General features: G+C 56.4%; 2 protein-coding genes and 9 non-coding genes across 15 annotated transcripts in view; all 11 read left to right on the top strand.

Moving 5' to 3' along the window:
• Positions 1-1,325: 1,325 nt before the first annotated feature.
• On the top strand, positions 1,326-10,518 carry LOC147580354 (uncharacterized). 2 transcript variants are annotated; one of them, XM_086708510.1, is made up of 6 exons: positions 1,326-1,593; positions 1,958-2,035; positions 3,278-3,388; positions 5,083-5,199; positions 8,711-8,828; positions 9,208-10,518. In XM_086708510.1, the coding sequence occupies exons 1-6, from the start codon at positions 1,431-1,433 to the stop codon at positions 9,224-9,226; spliced, it is 606 nt and encodes a 201-aa protein (XP_086564636.1). In that variant the 5' UTR covers positions 1,326-1,430; the 3' UTR covers positions 9,227-10,518. The 2 variants fall into 2 exon arrangements, with proteins under 2 accessions (XP_086564636.1, XP_086564635.1); XM_086708509.1 differs by having other exon boundaries at positions 3,273-3,388.
• LOC112856629 (small nucleolar RNA SNORD115) lies at positions 1,649-1,726 on the top strand. Its single transcript, XR_003223183.1, has one exon. It is a non-coding gene; the product is annotated as a small nucleolar RNA SNORD115 (small nucleolar RNA).
• LOC112856613 (small nucleolar RNA SNORD115) lies at positions 3,445-3,525 on the top strand. The gene has a single exon (XR_003223168.1). It is a non-coding gene; the product is annotated as a small nucleolar RNA SNORD115 (small nucleolar RNA).
• On the top strand, positions 5,256-5,336 carry LOC112856628 (small nucleolar RNA SNORD115). The gene has a single exon (XR_003223182.1). It is a non-coding gene; the product is annotated as a small nucleolar RNA SNORD115 (small nucleolar RNA).
• LOC112856614 (small nucleolar RNA SNORD115) lies at positions 7,067-7,147 on the top strand. Its single transcript, XR_003223169.1, has one exon. It is a non-coding gene; the product is annotated as a small nucleolar RNA SNORD115 (small nucleolar RNA).
• On the top strand, positions 8,885-8,964 carry LOC112856626 (small nucleolar RNA SNORD115). The gene has a single exon (XR_003223180.1). It is a non-coding gene; the product is annotated as a small nucleolar RNA SNORD115 (small nucleolar RNA).
• Positions 10,519-10,689: 171 nt separating the features above from the next.
• On the top strand, positions 10,690-10,769 carry LOC112856622 (small nucleolar RNA SNORD115). The gene has a single exon (XR_003223177.1). It is a non-coding gene; the product is annotated as a small nucleolar RNA SNORD115 (small nucleolar RNA).
• Positions 10,770-12,207: 1,438 nt separating this feature from the next.
• Positions 12,208-16,535, top strand: part of LOC147580353 (uncharacterized) — a 161,672-nt gene continuing 157,344 nt past the window's right edge. For all 4 annotated transcript variants that reach the window (XR_015252822.1, XR_015252821.1, XM_086711345.1 and 1 more), the window contains exons 1-3: positions 12,208-12,328; positions 14,020-14,137; positions 15,830-15,947. The gene's annotated coding sequence lies outside the window, so the exon portion shown is untranslated. The remainder of the gene's footprint in view (positions 12,329-14,019; positions 14,138-15,829; positions 15,948-16,535) is intronic.
• Positions 12,384-12,464, top strand: LOC112856604 (small nucleolar RNA SNORD115). The gene has a single exon (XR_003223161.1). It is a non-coding gene; the product is annotated as a small nucleolar RNA SNORD115 (small nucleolar RNA).
• Positions 14,194-14,274, top strand: LOC112856611 (small nucleolar RNA SNORD115). Its single transcript, XR_003223166.1, has one exon. It is a non-coding gene; the product is annotated as a small nucleolar RNA SNORD115 (small nucleolar RNA).
• On the top strand, positions 16,004-16,084 carry LOC112856617 (small nucleolar RNA SNORD115). The gene has a single exon (XR_003223172.1). It is a non-coding gene; the product is annotated as a small nucleolar RNA SNORD115 (small nucleolar RNA).

Genomic DNA, 16,535 nt, shown 5'->3' with positions numbered 1-16,535 from the left:
AGGTGGCGTGTCCTTGAAACTCTACCCTGGACAGTAGGCTGTCTGGAAAAAACTGGTCACCTGCAACACCTGAAAGGGATGCCACAGTCCCCCGTGGGATCCTCTTAATTGACAGACCATAGGCTATGTTTTCCAGTGTGGGATGGCTCTCAGGTTAATGTCAGAATCACTGTCTCCCTGGGAGGCACCAGAGTTGCTGTGGTGGGCATTGCAGACAGCCAAAGCAACCGACTGTGGGGATTCCACCGATTTTCCTCACAATGGGCATTGGAGGAAGGGGCCGGGCCCAGGGCTTCATGGCTGGACTCTAGAACTTTTGGAATAAGGGGTAGAATGTATCTGCTTGCCCGGACCCAGAGTGTCACGTAGGCTTCTGGCTCCAGGTTCTTCACCATTGGCCCAGTCCAATGGTCGTGTGTCCTTAAGGGGCCCATGGGTCATCTCGCAGCTGGATGGGGCTTTGCCTGACAATGGCCCTTGGGTCTGTACCACGAGTCAGGGCAGGCTGGATATCTGGACTGGTGCCCCCGAGTCCCAGTGAGGTTGAAGTTGCTGGGGAAACGTGCTGGCCCCTCACCCTTCCCTCACTGTAATCTCAAAGAGGAAGGGATGGGGTTTCCACACAGAAGTCATGGAGCAGCGCTGATGGAGACAGTGTTGGACGCTAGTGGGATGCCCATCAGGCCCTGATGCCCCAAGGGATGTTGGCACTGTGTTTGCGTGGTAGCGTTGGTGGGCCCTTCTGGGGCCCCATGCCCGCCCATTCCTGGCAAAACTCAGGGCCACTCCATGAAAGGAAAGCCCAGGTTTCTGCTTGCCACCTACTCGCCAAGGTCTGTCCCAACCACGTTGCAGGAGGACCTGTGCCTGCTGTAGCAGCCTCCATGCTCAGATTCCTGTGGGGTTCTGAATTACCTTTTTTCCAGTGGAGCCACAGAGTCTGAGGGCTTTGTGGACACGCTTCAGCCTTCTTTCCTGCCAGGCCAGGATTGCAGAATTGTGTCATGAATGCAATTCCAGCCCCGCACATTCTGAGATCCCTCCCATTGCCACAAGTGAGGTCTGAGGGGGAAGGCGTTTGTCATTGCTGACCTGCCTCTCTCTGCACAGATCCCACACCCCGACCGAGATCCCACCTGGCGCATGGAGGGGAATTTGGCCAATCATCTGGAACAGACCCTGAGCCAGGGGCTCTCATGGCCACCAAGGACATCACAATCCATTTCTGGTAAGCATGTTGAGCAGGTGGGTAGAAAGCAGAGGCGGGTGGGGACTGCCTTTGTTGGGTCAATGATGAGAACTCATAAGGTCACTCATAAGGACACACTGCAGCCTTCCTTCACGACAGACCAGGATTTTTCTGGCATCATGAATGCAGACCCAGCCCTGCCCATTCTGATATCCCTCCCATTGCCACAAGGTGAGGTCTGATGGGGAAGGCAGTTGTCATTGCTGACTTGCCTCTCTCTGCACAGATCCCACAGCCCAACCAAGAACCCACATGGTGCACGGAGGGGATTTTGGCCCACCTTTGGGAACAGGCCCCGAGCCAGGGGTCCTCATGGCCACCCTGCTCATCACAGACCCTCTCTAGTAAGCATGTTGAGCTGCGGGTAGAAGGCAGAGGCGGGAGGGGACTACCTTGGTTGGGTCAATGAGAACTCATATGGTCCCAAAGACAAATGATGACCTAAAAATTATGCTCAATAGGATTATGCTAAGGCCCAGTGGAGGGCACTGCACTGAGGCGGGATCCTGGGACCCTGTGGCCTTGGCATAGCGATGGCACCTGGGGTTTGAGGCCACCGATATCTCGAGGCTCCCTGTGGGGCTTTCCTGGGTCACTGGGCCTCCACACGCCTAAGACGTGCTCCCGCCCTGGGGCGTTGTGTGCCCATTACTAGTGCTTCCCGGGACTCATCTCTGGGAACACAACTAAGCTCCCTCCCTTTTTCAGGTGACTTTCAGTGGGACATTGTCTTGGTGATCATGGACTCGCCATTGAGCCCACCATGGGAGGAGAGTGGATGCCTGTGTGAGTACCCGGAGACGCAGTGACCTTGGGCCGATTGGCGAGGATGCCCTCTGGGCAACACCACCCATGTTGTGGGACCGGGGCTACGTCACTACAGCAGAGGGCTGACGTGTCCCTGAAAGTCTGCCTTGTGCAGTAGGCTGCCTAGAAAAAACTAGTCACCCAGACACCTGAAAGGGATGCCATGTTCCCCAGCGGGATCCTCTTCTTGAGAGACCATGGACCACATTTCCCAGTGTGGGAGGGTGCTCTGGTTGATGTCAGAATCACTAATGCATTAGTAGGCATGCGAGGTGTTGTGGTGGGCATTGCAGATGGCCAATGTGACCTCCTGCATGGAAGCGGTACACCCAAATTTCATGCAATGGGCTTTGGAGGAAGGGGATGGGTCTGGGGCTACCTGCCTGGACACTAAACAGCATTGGCATAACAGGTAGATTGTATCTGAAAAATGCTGGCTAAGGGTCCCAGACCCCGAGTGGCATGCAGGCTCCTGCCTCCGGGATCTTCAACATTGGCACCGTCTGGTGGTTGCATGTCCTTATGGGGTCAGTGGGTCGTTCCATAGCTGAATGGGGCTTTGCCTGATAATGGCCCTTTGGTTCGTGCCACTAGCCAGGGCACGTTTTGTTATTTGATTTGTGACCCCGACTCCCAATGACTTTGAAGTCGATGGGGAACCAGGCTGGCCCCTCACCCTTCCCTCACCATAATCTCAAAGACAGGAAGGGTTGAGGTGTCCCCCTGGGAGCCATGGAGCAGCGCTGATGGAGACAGCTTTGGATGCTGGTGGGATACCCATCAGGGTCCTGATCCCCCAAGGGATTCTTTCTGCGTGGTAGCATCCTTGGGCCCTTCTGGCACCCCATGCCCGCCCATTCCTGGCAAAATGCAGGACCGGTCCCTGCCAGCCAAGGCCCAGGATTCTGCCTGCAACCGACCAGCCAAGGTCTGTCCCAATCCCACTGCGGGAGGACCTGTGTGTGGCCTGATGCCTGCTGTAGCAGTGTCCATGCTCAGATTCCTGTGGGGCCCGAATTCCCTTGTTTCCAGTTGAGTCACAGAGGCTGAGGGACTTGTGGACACGCTGCAGCCTTCCTTCCTGCTAGGCCAGGATTTTTGCTGGCATCGTGAATGCAGTCCCAGTTCCACGCATTCTGAGATCCCACCTAATGCCACAAGGTGAGGTCGGATGGGGAAGAGGTTTGTCATTGCTGAGCTACCTCTTTCTGTGCAGATCAGCGCCCCAACCGAGATTGTACCTGGCGCACCGAGGGGAGTTTGGCTCAGCATCAGGAACAGGCCCGAGCCAGGGACCATCATGGCCACCCTGCACATCACAAACCCTCTCTGGTAAGAAGGTTGAGCTTGTGAATAGAAGGCAGAGACGGGTGGAGACTGCCTTGGTTGGGTCAATGATGAGAACTTATATGGTCTTGAAGACAGATGATGACCTAAAAATTATGCTCAACAGGATTACCCTGAGTCCCAGTGGAGGGCACAGCACTGAGGCGGCATCCTGGGGACCCTTGTGGCCCTGGCATAGAGCTGGCACCTGGGGCACATAGCAACCCACCCCTCGAGGCTCCCCAGTGGGGCTCTCCCGTGTCTCTGGGCCTCCGTGTGCCTAACACGTGCTCCCGCCCTGGGGCGTTGTGTGCCCATTACTAGTGCTTCCCGGGACTCATCCCTGGGAACCCAACTAAGCTCCCTTGGTGTCCTGGTGTCTTTCAGTGGGATGTCGTCTTGGTGACCAGGGTCTCCCCATTGAGCCCAACATGGGAGGAGAGTGGATGCTTGTGTGAGAACCCAGAGACCCAGTGCCCTTGGGCCGATTGGCGAGGCTGCACTTAGGTCAATGCCAGCCATCTTGTGGTACTGGGGCTTCGTCCTCAACCCAGAGGGCTGGTGTGTCCCTGAACGTGTGCACTGTACACTAAGCTGTCTGGAAAAAAAAGGTCTACCACGACACCTGCAAGAGATGCCACCGTCCTCTGCGTGATCCTCTTACTTGACGGTACATGGGCCACGTTTCCCAGTGTGGGAGGGCACTCTGGGTGATGTCAGAATCACTGAAGCCTTAGTAGGCACGCGATGTGCTGTGGTGGGCATTGCAGACGGCCCATGTGACCGCCTTCATGGAAGCAGTGTGTCCAAATTTCATGCAATGGGCTTTGGAGGCAAGGGCTGGACCCAGGGTTACCTGGAAGGTCACTAGACAGCTTTGGCATAACGGGTAGATGGTATCTGAAAAATGCTGGCAGTGTGGCCCAGACCTGAGTTCCATCCAGTCTCCTGCCCCTGGGTTCTTCACCATTGGCACGGTTTGGTGGTCTCGTGTCTTTATGGGCCTCAGGGGTCGTCCCGCAGCTGGATGGGGCTTTGCCTGACAATGGCCCTTTGGTCGGTGCCACCAGTCAGAGCACGCTGTGGTTCTTGATTTTGACCCCGAGTCCCAGTGATTTTGAAGGCACTGAAGAACCGTGCTGGCCCCTCACCCTTCCCTCACCGTAATCTCAATGACAGGAAAGGATGAGGTGTCCCCATGGGAGCCATGGAGCAGCGCTGATGGAGACAGAGTTGGATACTGATGGGATGTCCATCAGGGTCTGATCCCCAAAGAGATCTTGGCATTCCGTCTGCGTGGTAGAGTTCATGTGACCTTCCAGCGCCCCATGCCTGCTCATTCCTGGCAAAACACAGGGCCGTTCCCTGCCAGTCAATGACTGGGATGCTATCTGCCATCGACCTACCAAGGTCTGTCCCAATCATACTGTGGGAGGACCTGTGCATGTGGCCTGGTGCCTGCTGTGGAGGCCTCCATGCTCATACTCCTGTTGGGCCCGAATTCCCTTGTTTCCAATGGATCCACAGAGGCTAAGGGCCTTGTGGACATGCTGCTGCCTTCCTTCCTGCCAGGCCAAGATTGCAGGATTATGTCATGAATGCAGTCTCAGCCCCACCCATTCTGAGATCCCTCCCATTGCCACAAGTGAGGTCTGATGGGGAAGGCATGTGTCATTGCTTAACTGCCTGTTTCTGTGCAGATCCCCCGCCCCAATCAAGATCCCACCTGGCACCAGGAGGGGAGTTTGGCCCATCTTCTGGAACAGACCCTGAGCCAGGAGCCCTCAGGCCACACTGTGAATCACAAATCCTCCCTGGTAAGCATGTTGAGCTGATGGGTAGAAGGCAGAGGCGGTAGGGGACTGCCTTGGTTGAGTAAATGATGAGAACTCATATGGTCTCGAAGACAGATGATGACCTAAAAATTATGCTCAATAGGATTATGCTGTGGCCCAATGGAGGCCACCTCACTGAGGCGGGATCCTGGGGACCCCTGTGGCCCTGGCGTACTACTGGCACATGGGGCTCAACTCGACCAATCCCTCAAGTCTCCCCAGTGGCGCTCTCCCCAGTCTCTGACCCTCTGTGCACCGAAGACATGCTCCTGCCCTGGGACATTGTGTGTCCATTACTAGTGCTTCCCGGAATTCATCCCTGGGAACCCAACTAAGATCCCTAGGTTTTGGGTGTCGTTCAGTGGGACGTCGTCTTGGTGACCAGGGACTTGCCACTGTGCCCACCATGGGAGGAGAGTGGATGCCCGTGTGAGTACCCAGAGACCCAGTGCCCTTGGGCCTATTGGTGAGGATGCCCTCAGGGCAACTCCAGCCATCTTGTGGGACTGGGGATTCATCATTGCCCCAGAGGGCTGACGTCTCCCTGAACGTCTGCCTTTTGCAGTAGACTGTCTGGAAAATACAGGTCACCCATGACACCAGCAAGGGAAGCCATGGTCCCCCACAGGATCCTCTTGATTGATGGCCCATGGGCCTGTTTTCCCAGGGCAGACTGGTTGATGTCAGAATCACTGATGCCTTAGTAGGCATGCGAGGTGCTGAGCTGGGCATTGCAGACGGCCACTGTGACTTCCTATGTGGAAGCGGTGCGACCAAATTTCACTCAATTGGCTATGGAGGAAGCGGCCAGGCCCGGAGCTCCCTGGCTGGACACAAGACAGCTTTGGCATAACGGGGAGACAGTGTCTGAAAAATTCTGGCAGTGTGGCCCAGACCTTGAGTGGCATGTGGGCTCCTGCCTCTGGATTATTCACCATTGGCACCGTCTGGTGGTCACGAGTCATTATGGGGCCCACGGGTCGTCCTGCAGCTGGATGGGGCTTTTCCTGACAATAGCCCTTTGGTCAGTGCCACGAACCAGGCAACCTGGTGTTCTTCACTTGTGATCCCGAGTCCCAGTGACTTAGAAGGGGCTGGGGAACCGTGCTGGACCCTCACCCTTCCCTCACCATAATTTCAAAGACGGGAAGTGATGAGGGGTCCCCATAGGAGCCATGGAGCAGTGCTGATGGAGACAGTGTTGGGTGCTGGAGGGATGCCCATCAGTGCCCTGATGCCCCAAGGGGTCTTGGTGTTGCATGTGCATGGTAGCATTCGTGGGCCCTTCCTGGACCCCATGCCCACCCATTCATGGCAAAATGCAGGGCCAGTCCCTGCCAGCCAAGGCCTGGGATGGTGCCTGCCACCAACCAGTTAAGGTATGTCCCAATCACACTGCAAGAGGACCTGTGCATGTCCTGGTGCCTGTGTAGGCCTGGTGTGCAGGCCTGGTGCCTGCTGGGGGAGCCTCCATGCTCAGAATCATTTGGGGCTGAAATTCCCTTGTTTCCAGTGGAGCCACAGAGGGTGAGGGCCTAGTGGACACACTGCAGCCTTCCTTCCTGCCAGGCCAGCATTGCAGGATTCCAACATGAATGAGATCCCTCCCATTGCCACAAGGTGAGGTCTGATGGGGAGGGTGTGTGTCAATCCTGAGCTGCCTCTCTCTGCGCAGATCCTGCACCCCAACCAAGATCCCACCTGGCACCTGGAGGGGAGTTTGGCCCATCTTCGGGAACAGGCCCTGAGCCAGGGGCCTCCATGGCCACCCTGTGCATCACAAACCCTCTCTGTTAAGCAGATTGACCTGGCAGGTAGAAGGCAGAGGCGGGTGGGGACTGCCTTGCTTGGGTCAATGATGAGAACTCATATGGTCTCGAAGACAGTTGATGACCTAAAAATTATGCTCAACATGATTATGCTGAGGCCCACTGGAGGGCACCGAACTGAGGCGGGATCCTGGGGACCCCTGTGGCCATGGCGTAGCGCTGGCACCTGGGCTAGAGGCACCTGGGCTAGATCCCTCGAGGCTCCCCAGTGGGGTTCTCCCTGGTCTCTGGGCCTCCACACGCCTAAGACATGCTACTGCCCTGGGGAGTTGTGTGCCCATTACTAGGGCTTCCCGGGACTCATTCCTGGGAACCCAACTAAGATCCCTCAGTGTCCTGGTGTCTTTCAGTGGGACGTCGTCTTTGTGACCAGGGTCTCACCATTGAGCCCACCATGGGAGGAGAGTGGATGCCTGTGTGAGTACCCAGAGATCCAGTGACCTTGGGCCAATTGGCGAGGGAGCCTTCAGGGCAACGCCAGCTATCTTCTGGGACTGGGGCTTCGTCCTCACCCGGAGTGCTGGAATGTCTCTGAACGTCTCCCCTGTGCACTAGGGTGTCTGGAAAAAACAGATCACCCACAATACCTGCAAGGGATGCCACGATCCCCCCCGAGATCCTATTACTTGATGGCCCATGGGCCACGTTTCCCAGTGTGGGAGGGTGCTCTGGTTGATATCAGAATCACTGATACCTAAGTAGGCATGTTACGTGCTGCAGTGGGCATTGCAGACGGTCAATGTGACCTCTTGCCTGGATGCAGTGTGCCCAAATTTCACACAATGGGCTTTGGAAGCAAGGGCCGGACTCAGGGTTGCATGGATGGACAATAGACAGCTTTGACATAACGGGTAGATGATATTTGAAAAATGCTGGCAGCATGGCCCAGACCCAAGTGGCATATGGGCTCCTGCCCTGGGTTCTTCATGATTGGCACCCTCAGGTGTTCGCCTGTCCTTATGGAGCCTGTGTGTGGTCCCGCAGCTCGATGGTGTTTTGTCTGACTATGGCCCTTTGATCGGTGCAACGAGCCAAGGCACGCTGTGGTTCTTGACTTGTGATCCCGAATCCTACTGAGTTTGGAGGCACTGGGGAACCGTGTTGGGCCATCACCCTTCCCTCACTGTAATCTCAAAGATGGGAAGGGATGAGGTGTCCCCACGGGAGCCATGGAGCAGTGTTGATGGAGAAAGTGTTGGATGCTGATGGGATGCCCGTCAGGGCCCTGTTCCTCCAAGGGATCTTGGCATTGCATCTGCGTGGTAGGGTTCATGGGACATTCCAGGGCCCCATACCCACCCATTCCTGGCAAAATTCAGGGCCGGTCCCTGCCAGTCAAGGCCCAGGATTCTGCCTGCCACCAACCTGCCAAGGTCTGTCCCAATCACGCTGCGGGAAGACTTGTGCATGTGGCCTGGTGCCTAATGTGGCAGTCTCCATGCTCAGACTCCTGTGGGGCTTGAATTCCTTTGTTTCCAGTGGTGCCACAGAGCCTGAGAGCCTTGTGGACATGCTTCAGCCTTCCTTCCCACCAAACCAGGATTGCAGGATTTCGTCATGAATGCACTCCCAGCTCCACAGATTCTGAGATCCCTCCCATTGCCACAAGGTGAGGTCTGATGGGGAAGGCATTTGTCATTGCTGAGCTGCCTCTCTCTGCTCAGATCCCACACCCCGACCAAGATCCCACCTGTCGCATGGAGGAGAGTTTGGCCCATCTTCAGGAACACACCCCGAGCCAGGGGCCATCATGGACACCCTGCGCATCACAAACCCTCTCTGGTAAGCATGTTGAGTTGGCGGGTAGAAGGCATAGGAGGGAGGGGACTGCCTTGTTTGGGTCAATGATGAGAACTCATATGGTCTCGAAGACAGATGATGACCTAAAAATTATGCTCAATAGGATTACCTAAGGCCCAGTGGAGGGCACCAAACTGAGGTGGGATCCTGGGAACTCCTGTGGTCCTGGCAAAGCTCTGGCAACTGGGGCTCGAGGCCACTGATCCCTCGAGGCTCCCCAGTGGGGCTCTCCCGTGTCTCTGGGCCTCCGCGCACCTAAGACTTGCTCCCGCCCTGGGGCGTTGTGTGCCCATTACTAGTGCTTCCTGGGACTCATCCCTGGAACCCAACTAAGCTCCCTCAGTGTCCTGGTGTCTTTCAGTGGGACGTCGTCTTGGTGACCAGGGTCTCGCCATTGAGACCACCATGGGAGGAGAGCGGATGCCTGTGTGAGTACCTGGAGATCCAGTACCCTTGAGCCGATTGACGAGGGAGCCCTCAGTGCAATGCCAGCCATCTTCTGGGACTGGGGCTTCATCCTTGCCCCAGAGGGCTGGCATGTCCCTGAATGTCTGACCTGTGAACTTGGCTGTCTGGAAAAAACAGGCCACCCACAACACATGTAAGGGATGCCACAGTCCTCTGCAGGATCCCTTACTTGATGGCCCATGGGACACTTTTCCCAGTGTGGGAGAGCGCTCCAGTTGATGTCAGAATCACTGATGCCTTAGTAGACACTCGACCTGCTAGAGTGGGCATTGCAGATGGCCAACATGACCTCCTGCGTGGAAGTGGTGTGCCCAAATTTCATGCAATGGGCTTTGAGGCAGGGGCCGGACTCGGGGATACCTGGATAGACACTAGAGCTTTGGCATAACTGGTAGACAGTATCTGAAAAATGCTGGCAGCGTGGCCCAGACCCAAGTGGCATGCAGGCTCCTGCACCCAAGTTCTTCACCATTGACACCCTCTGGTGGTGGCATGTCCATATGGGGCCCATGGGTGGTCCCGTAGCTAGATGGGGTTTTGTCTGACATTGGCCCTTTGGATGATGCCACAATCAAAGGCACGCTGTGGTTCTTGACTTCTGACCCCGAGTCCTACTGAGTTTGAAGGCGCTGGGGAACCGTGCAGGCCCCTCACCCTACCCACACCATGCTCTCAAAGATGGGAAGGGATGAGGTGTCCCCACAGGAGCCATGGAGCAGTAGTGATGGAGACAGTGTTGGATGCTGGTGGGCTGCCCGTCAGGGCCCTGTTCCCCAAAGGGATCTTGGTATTGCGTCTGTGTGGTAGCATTCATGGGCCCTTCTGGGGCCCCATGCCCACACATTCATGGGGAACACATGGCCGGGCCCTGCCAGCCAAGACCCGGGTTTCTGCCTGCAACCGACCCACCAAGGGCCTGTCCCAATCACGCTGTGGGAAGACCTGTGCATGTAGCCTGGTGCTTGCTGTGGCAGCCTCCATTTTCAGATGCCTGTGGGGCTTGAATTCCCTTGTTTCCAGTGGAGCCAGATATTGAAGGCCTTGTGGACACGCTGCAGCCTTCCTTCTCGCCAAACCAGGATTGCAGGTTTGAGTCATGAATGCAGTCCCAGCCCCGCCCATTCTGAGATCCCTCCCATTGCCACAGGGAGGTCTGATGGGGAAGGCGTTTGTCATTGCTGAGCTGCCTCTCTCTGTGCACATCCCGGGCCCCAACTGAGATCCCACCTGGCACACTGAGAGGAGTTTGGCCTATCTTCAGGAACAGGCCCCAAGCCAGGGGCCCTAATGGCCACCCAGAGCATCACAAACACTCTCTGGTAAGCATGTTGAGCTCACGGGTAGAAGGCAGTGGCGGGAGGGGACTGCTTCTGTTGGGTCAATGATGAGAACTCATATGGTCTGGAAGACAGATGATGACCTAAAGATTATGCTCAATAGGATTACCTGAGGCCCATTGGAGGGCACCTCACTGAGGCAGAATCCTGTGGACCCCTGTGGCTCTCGTGTAGTGCTGGTACCTGGGGCTCGAGGCGACCGATCACTCGCTCCCCAGTGGGCTCTCCAGTCTCTGAGCCTCTGCACACGTAGGATGTGCTCCCGCCCAGGAGTGTTGTGTGCCCATTACTAGTCTTTCCCAGGATTCATCCCTGGGAACCCAACTAAGCTCCCTCGGTGTCCTGATGTCTTTCAGTGGAATGTCGTCTTGGTGACCAGGGTCACCATCTTGTGGGACTGGGGCTTCGTCCTCTCCCCAGAGGGTTGGCATGTCCCTGAACATCTCCCCTCTGCACTAGGCTGTCTGGAAAACACAGGACACCCTCGAAACCTGCAAGGGATGCCACGAACCCCAGGAGATCCTATTACTTGAAGGACCATGGGCCACATTTCCCATCAACTCTGGTTGATGTCACAATCACTGATGCCTTAGCAGGCACGTGATGTGCTGCGTTGGGCATTGCTGACTGCCAATGTGACCTCCTGCCTGGAAGCGGTGCACCTAAATTTCACGCAATGGACTTTGGAGGCAGGGACCAGACCTGGGGTTACCAAAATGGACACTAGACAGCTTTGGTATAATGGGTAGATGGTATCTGAAAAAACCTGGCAGCATGGCCCAGACCCCAAGTGGCATGCTGGCTCCTGCCCCTGGTTTCTTCACAATTGGCACCGTCTGGTGGTCACGTGTCTTTATGGGGTCCATGGATCATTCCGCAGCTCAATGGGGTTTTGTCTGACATTGGCCCTTTGGTTGGTGCCACGTGCCAGGACACGCTGTGCTTCTTGACTTGTGACCCCGAGTCCCAGTGAGTGTGAAGGCACTAGGGAACTGTGCTGGCTCCTCACCCTTCCCTCACCATAATCTCAAAGACGAGTAGGGATGAGGTGCCCCCACAGGAGACATGGAGCAGTGGTGATGGAGACAGTGTTAGATGCTGGTGGGATGCCCATCAGGGCCCTGTTCCCCCAAGGGATCTTGGCATTGCGTCTGCGTGGTAGCATTCGTGGGCCCTTCTGGGGCCTATGCCTGCCTATTCCTGGCAAAACACAGGACAGGTCCCTGCCAGCAAAATCCCGGGATTGTGCCTGCCACAGACCCACCAAGGTCTGTCCCAATCACACTGCAGGAAGATCTGTGCATATGGCCTGGTGCCTGCTGTGGCAGCCTCCATGCTCAGACTTCTGTGGATCTTGAATTCCCTTGTTTTCTGTGGAGCCACAGAGGCTGAGAACCTTGTGGACACACTGCAGCCTTCCTTCCTGCCAGGCCAGGATTGCAGGATTGCATCATGAATGCAGTTCCAGCCCTGCGCATTCTGAGATCCTTCCCATTGCCACAAGGTGAGGTCTGATGGGAAAGGTGTTTGTCATTGCTGAGCTGCCTCTTTCTGTGCAGATCCCGCGCCCCGTTCGATATCCCACCTGGCGCACGGAGGGGAGTTTGGCCTATCTTCGGGAATTGGCCCCAAGCCAGGGGCTCTAATGGCCACCCTGCACATCACAATCCCTCTCTGGTAAGCATGTTGAGCGGGCAGGTAGAACACAGAGGCATGGGGGACTGCCTTGGTTGGGTCAATGATGAGAACTCATATGGTCTCGAAGACAGATGATGACCTAAAAATTATGCTCAATAGGATTACACTGAGGCCCAGTGGAGGGCACCACACTGAGCCGGGATCCTGGTGACCCCTGTGACCTTGGCATAGCGCTGGCATCTGGGGCTCAATGCGACCAATCCCTTGAGTGTCCCCAGTGGGGATCTCCCCAGTCTCTAGGTCTCCATGCACCTAAGACGTGCTCCCGCCCTGGGGCATTTGTGCCCATTAGTAGTGCTTCCCGGGACTCATCCCTGGGAACCCAACTCAGCTCCCTTGGTGTCCTGGTGTCTTTCAGTGGGATGTCATCTTGGTGACCAGGGTCATGCCATTGAGCCCACCATGGGAGGAGAGTAGATGTCTATGAGTACCCAAAGATCCAGTACCCTTGGGCCAATTGGTGAGGAAGCCCACAGGGAAATGACAGCCATCTTGTGGGACTGGGGCTTCATCCTCACCCCAGAGGGCTGGAGTATCCCTGAACATCTCCATTGTGCACTGGGGTGTTTGCAAAAAAACAGGCCACCCACAACACCTGCAAGGGTGCCATGGTCACCCGCAGTATCCTCTTACTTGTCGGCCCATGGGCCATGTTTCCCAGTGTAGGAGGGCATTCCAGTTGATGTAAGAATGACTGATGCCTTAGTAGGCAAGTGACGTGCTGCCGTGGGCATTGCAGACAGCCAATGTGACCTCCTGCTTGGAAGTGGTGCGTCCAAATTTCATGCAGTGGGCTTTGGAGGCAGGGGCTGGGCCCGGAGTTACCTGGATGGACACTAGACAGTTTTGGCATAACGGGTAGACGATGCCCGAAAAATTCAGGTAGCGTGGCCCAGACCCCGAGTGGCATGCGGGCTCCTGCCTCCGTGTTCTTCACTGTTGGCACCTTCTGGTGGTTGCATGTCCTTATGGGCCCGAGTCGTCCCTCAGCTGTATGGGGCTTTGTCTGACAATGGCCCTTTAGTCAGTGCCATGAGGCTGGGCATGCTGGGGTTCTTGACTTGTGACCCTGAGTCTCAGTGTGTTTGAGGGCACTGGGGAACCGTGCTGGCCTCTCACCCTTCCCTCACCGTAATCTCAAACACGGGAAGGGATGAGGTATCCCCACAAGAGCCATGGAGCAGCGGTGATGGAGACAGTGTTGGATGATGGTTGGGTGCCCGTCAGGGCCATATTCCCCCAAGGGATCTTGGCGTTGTGTCTGCATGCTAGCATTCGTGGGCCCTTCTGGGACCCCATGCCCACCCATTCCTGGCAAAATGCAGGGCCGCCTCCCTGCCAGCCAAGGCCCGGGATTCTGCCTGCCACCGACCTGCCAAGGTCTGTCCCAATCATGCTGCGGGAAGACCTGTGCATGTGGCCTGGTGCATGATGTGGCAGCCTCCATGCTCAGACGCCAGTGGGTCTTGAATTTCCTTGTTTCCAGTGGAGCCACAGAGGCAGAGAGTCTTGTGGACACGCTGCAGCCTTCCTTCCCACCAGGCCAGGATTGCAGGATTGTGTCATGAATGCAGTCCCAGCCCCGCGTATTCTGAGATCCCTCCCACTGTCACAGGTGAGGTCTGATGGGGAAGGCGTTTGTCATTGCTTACCTGCCTCACTCTGCGCAGATCACGCACCCCGACTGAGATCCCACCTGGCACACGGAGGGGAGTTTGGCCTATCTTCGGGAACAGGCCCCAAGCCACGGGCCCTCAAGGCCACCCTGCGCATCACAACCCCTCTCTGGTAAGCATGTTGAGCGGGCAGGTAGAACACAGAGGCGTGTGGGGACTGCCTTGGTTGGGTCAATGATGAGAACTCATATGGTCTCGAAGACAGACGATGACCTAAAAATTATGCTCAATAGGAATACACTGAGGCCCAGTGGGGGGCGCCAAACAGAGGCGGTATCCTAGGGACCCCTGTGGCCCTGGCGTAACACTGACACCTGGGGCTCGAGGCCACTGATCCCTCGAGGCTCCCCATTGGGACTCTTCCCAGTCTCTGGGCCTTCTTGTGTCTAAGACGTGCTCCCACCCTGGGGCATTGTATGCCCATTACTAGTGCTTCCCGGGACTCATCCCTGGGAACCCAACTAAACTCCCTTGGTGTCCCAGTGTCTTTCAGTGGGATGTCGTCTTGGTGACCAGGGTCTCGCCATTGGGTCCTCCGTGGTAGAAGAGTGGATGCCTGTGTGAGTACCCAGAGATATAGTGTCCTTGGGCAGATTGTCGAAGGAGCCCTCAGGACAATGCCAGCCATCTTGTGGGACTGGGGCTTCCTCCTCACCCCAGAGGGCAGGTGTGTCCTTGAACATCTCCCCTGTGCACTAGGGTATCTGGAAAAAAAGGTCACCCACGACACCTGCAAGAGATGCCATGAACCCCCGCGAGATCCTCATACTTGACTGCCCATGGACCCCTTTCTGAGTGTGGGTGGGAACTCCGTTTGATGTCAGAATCACTGATGCCTTATTAGGCATGCAACATGCTGCGGTGGGCATTGCAGATGGCCAATGTGACCTCCTGCATGGAAGCGGTGCGCCGAAATTTCACACAATGGGCTTTAGAGGCAGGGGCCAGTCCTGGGGTAACCTGAGTAGACACTAGACAGCTTTGGCATAACGGGTAGATGGTATCTGAAAGATGCTTGCAGCGTGGTCCAGACCCCGAGTGGCATCTGGGCTCCTGCCTCCGGGTTCTTCACCATTGTCACTGCCTGGTAGTCACGTGTCCTTATGGGCCCCAGGGGTTGTCCTGCAGCTGTATGGGGCTTTGTCTGACAATGGCCCTTTGAACGGTGCCACAAGCCAGGGCACGCAGGGTTCTTGACTTGTGACACCAGGACCCAGTGAGTTTGAAGGCCCTGGGGAACTGTGCTTGCCCCTCACCATTCCCTCACCATAATCTCAAAGACGGGAAGGGATGAGGTGTCCCCACCACCATGGTGCAGTGGTGATGGAGACAGTGTTCGATGCTGGTGGGATACCCGTCAGGGCCTTGTTCCCCCAAGGGATCTTGCTATTGCGTCTGTGTGGTAGCGTTTGTGGGCCCTTCTGGGGCCCCATGCACGCCCATTCCTGGCAAAACTCAGGGCTGGTCCCTGCCACCCAAGGCCTGGATTCTGCCTGCCACCAAACTGCCAAGGTCTGTCCCAATCACGCTGCAGGAAGACATGTGCGTGTGGCCTGGTGCCTGCTGTGGCAGCCTCCATGCTCAGATGCCTATGGTGCTTGAATTCCCTTGTTTCCAGTGGAGCCTCAGAGGCTAAGGGCCTTGTGGATATGCTGCTGCCTTCCTTCCCACCAGGCCAGGAATGCAGGATTGTGTCATGAATGCACTCCCAGCCCCATGGATTCTGAGATCCCTCCCATTGCCACAAGGTGAGGTCAGAAGGGGAAGGAGTTTTGTCATTGCTGAGCTGCCTCTCTCCATGCAGATACCGCGCCCCCACCGAGATCCCACCTGGTGCATGGAGGGACATTTGGCCCACTGTCAGGAACAAGCCTCAAGCCAGGGGTCCCCATGGCCATGCCATACCTCAAAAAACTTCTCTGGTAAGCATGTTTAGCTGGCGTGTAGAAGGCAGAGGCAGGTGGGGACTGCCTTGGTTGGGTCAATGATGAGAACTCATATGGTCTCGAAGACAGATGATGACCTAAAAATTATGCTCAATAGGATTATGCTGAGGACCAGTGGAAGGCATGGCACTGAGGCGGGATCCTGGGGATCCCTTTGGGCCTTGTGGAGCACTGGCACCTGGGGCTCAAGGCGACAGATCCCTCAAGCCTCCCCAGTGGGGCTCTCCCCAGTTTCTGGGCCTCTGCACGCATAAGACGTGCTCCCACCCTGGGGAGCTGCATGCCCATTACTAGTACTTCCCAGGACTCATCCCTGGGAACCTAAACTCCCTTGGTGTCCTGGTGTCTTTCAGTGGGATGTCGTCTTGGTGACCGTGGTCTTGCTATTGAGCTGACCAAGGGAGGAGAGTGGATGCCTGTGTCAGACCCCAGAGACCCGCTGACCTTTGGCCAACAGGCGAGGCAGCCCTCAGGGAAACTCCAGCCATCTTGTGGGACTGGGGCTTCGTCCTCGCCCCAGAGGGCAGGTGTGTCCCTGAAAGTCTGACCTGTACACTTGGTTGT

Source organism: Puma concolor, chromosome B3 (genome assembly GCF_028749965.1).
Source record: "Puma concolor isolate L17-30 chromosome B3, mPumCon1.1.hap2, whole genome shotgun sequence".
Classification (NCBI taxonomy): Eukaryota; Metazoa; Chordata; class Mammalia; order Carnivora; family Felidae; genus Puma; species Puma concolor.
Note: the sequence above shows the minus strand (reverse complement) of the source record. Positions and strands in the feature narration are given on the sequence as shown.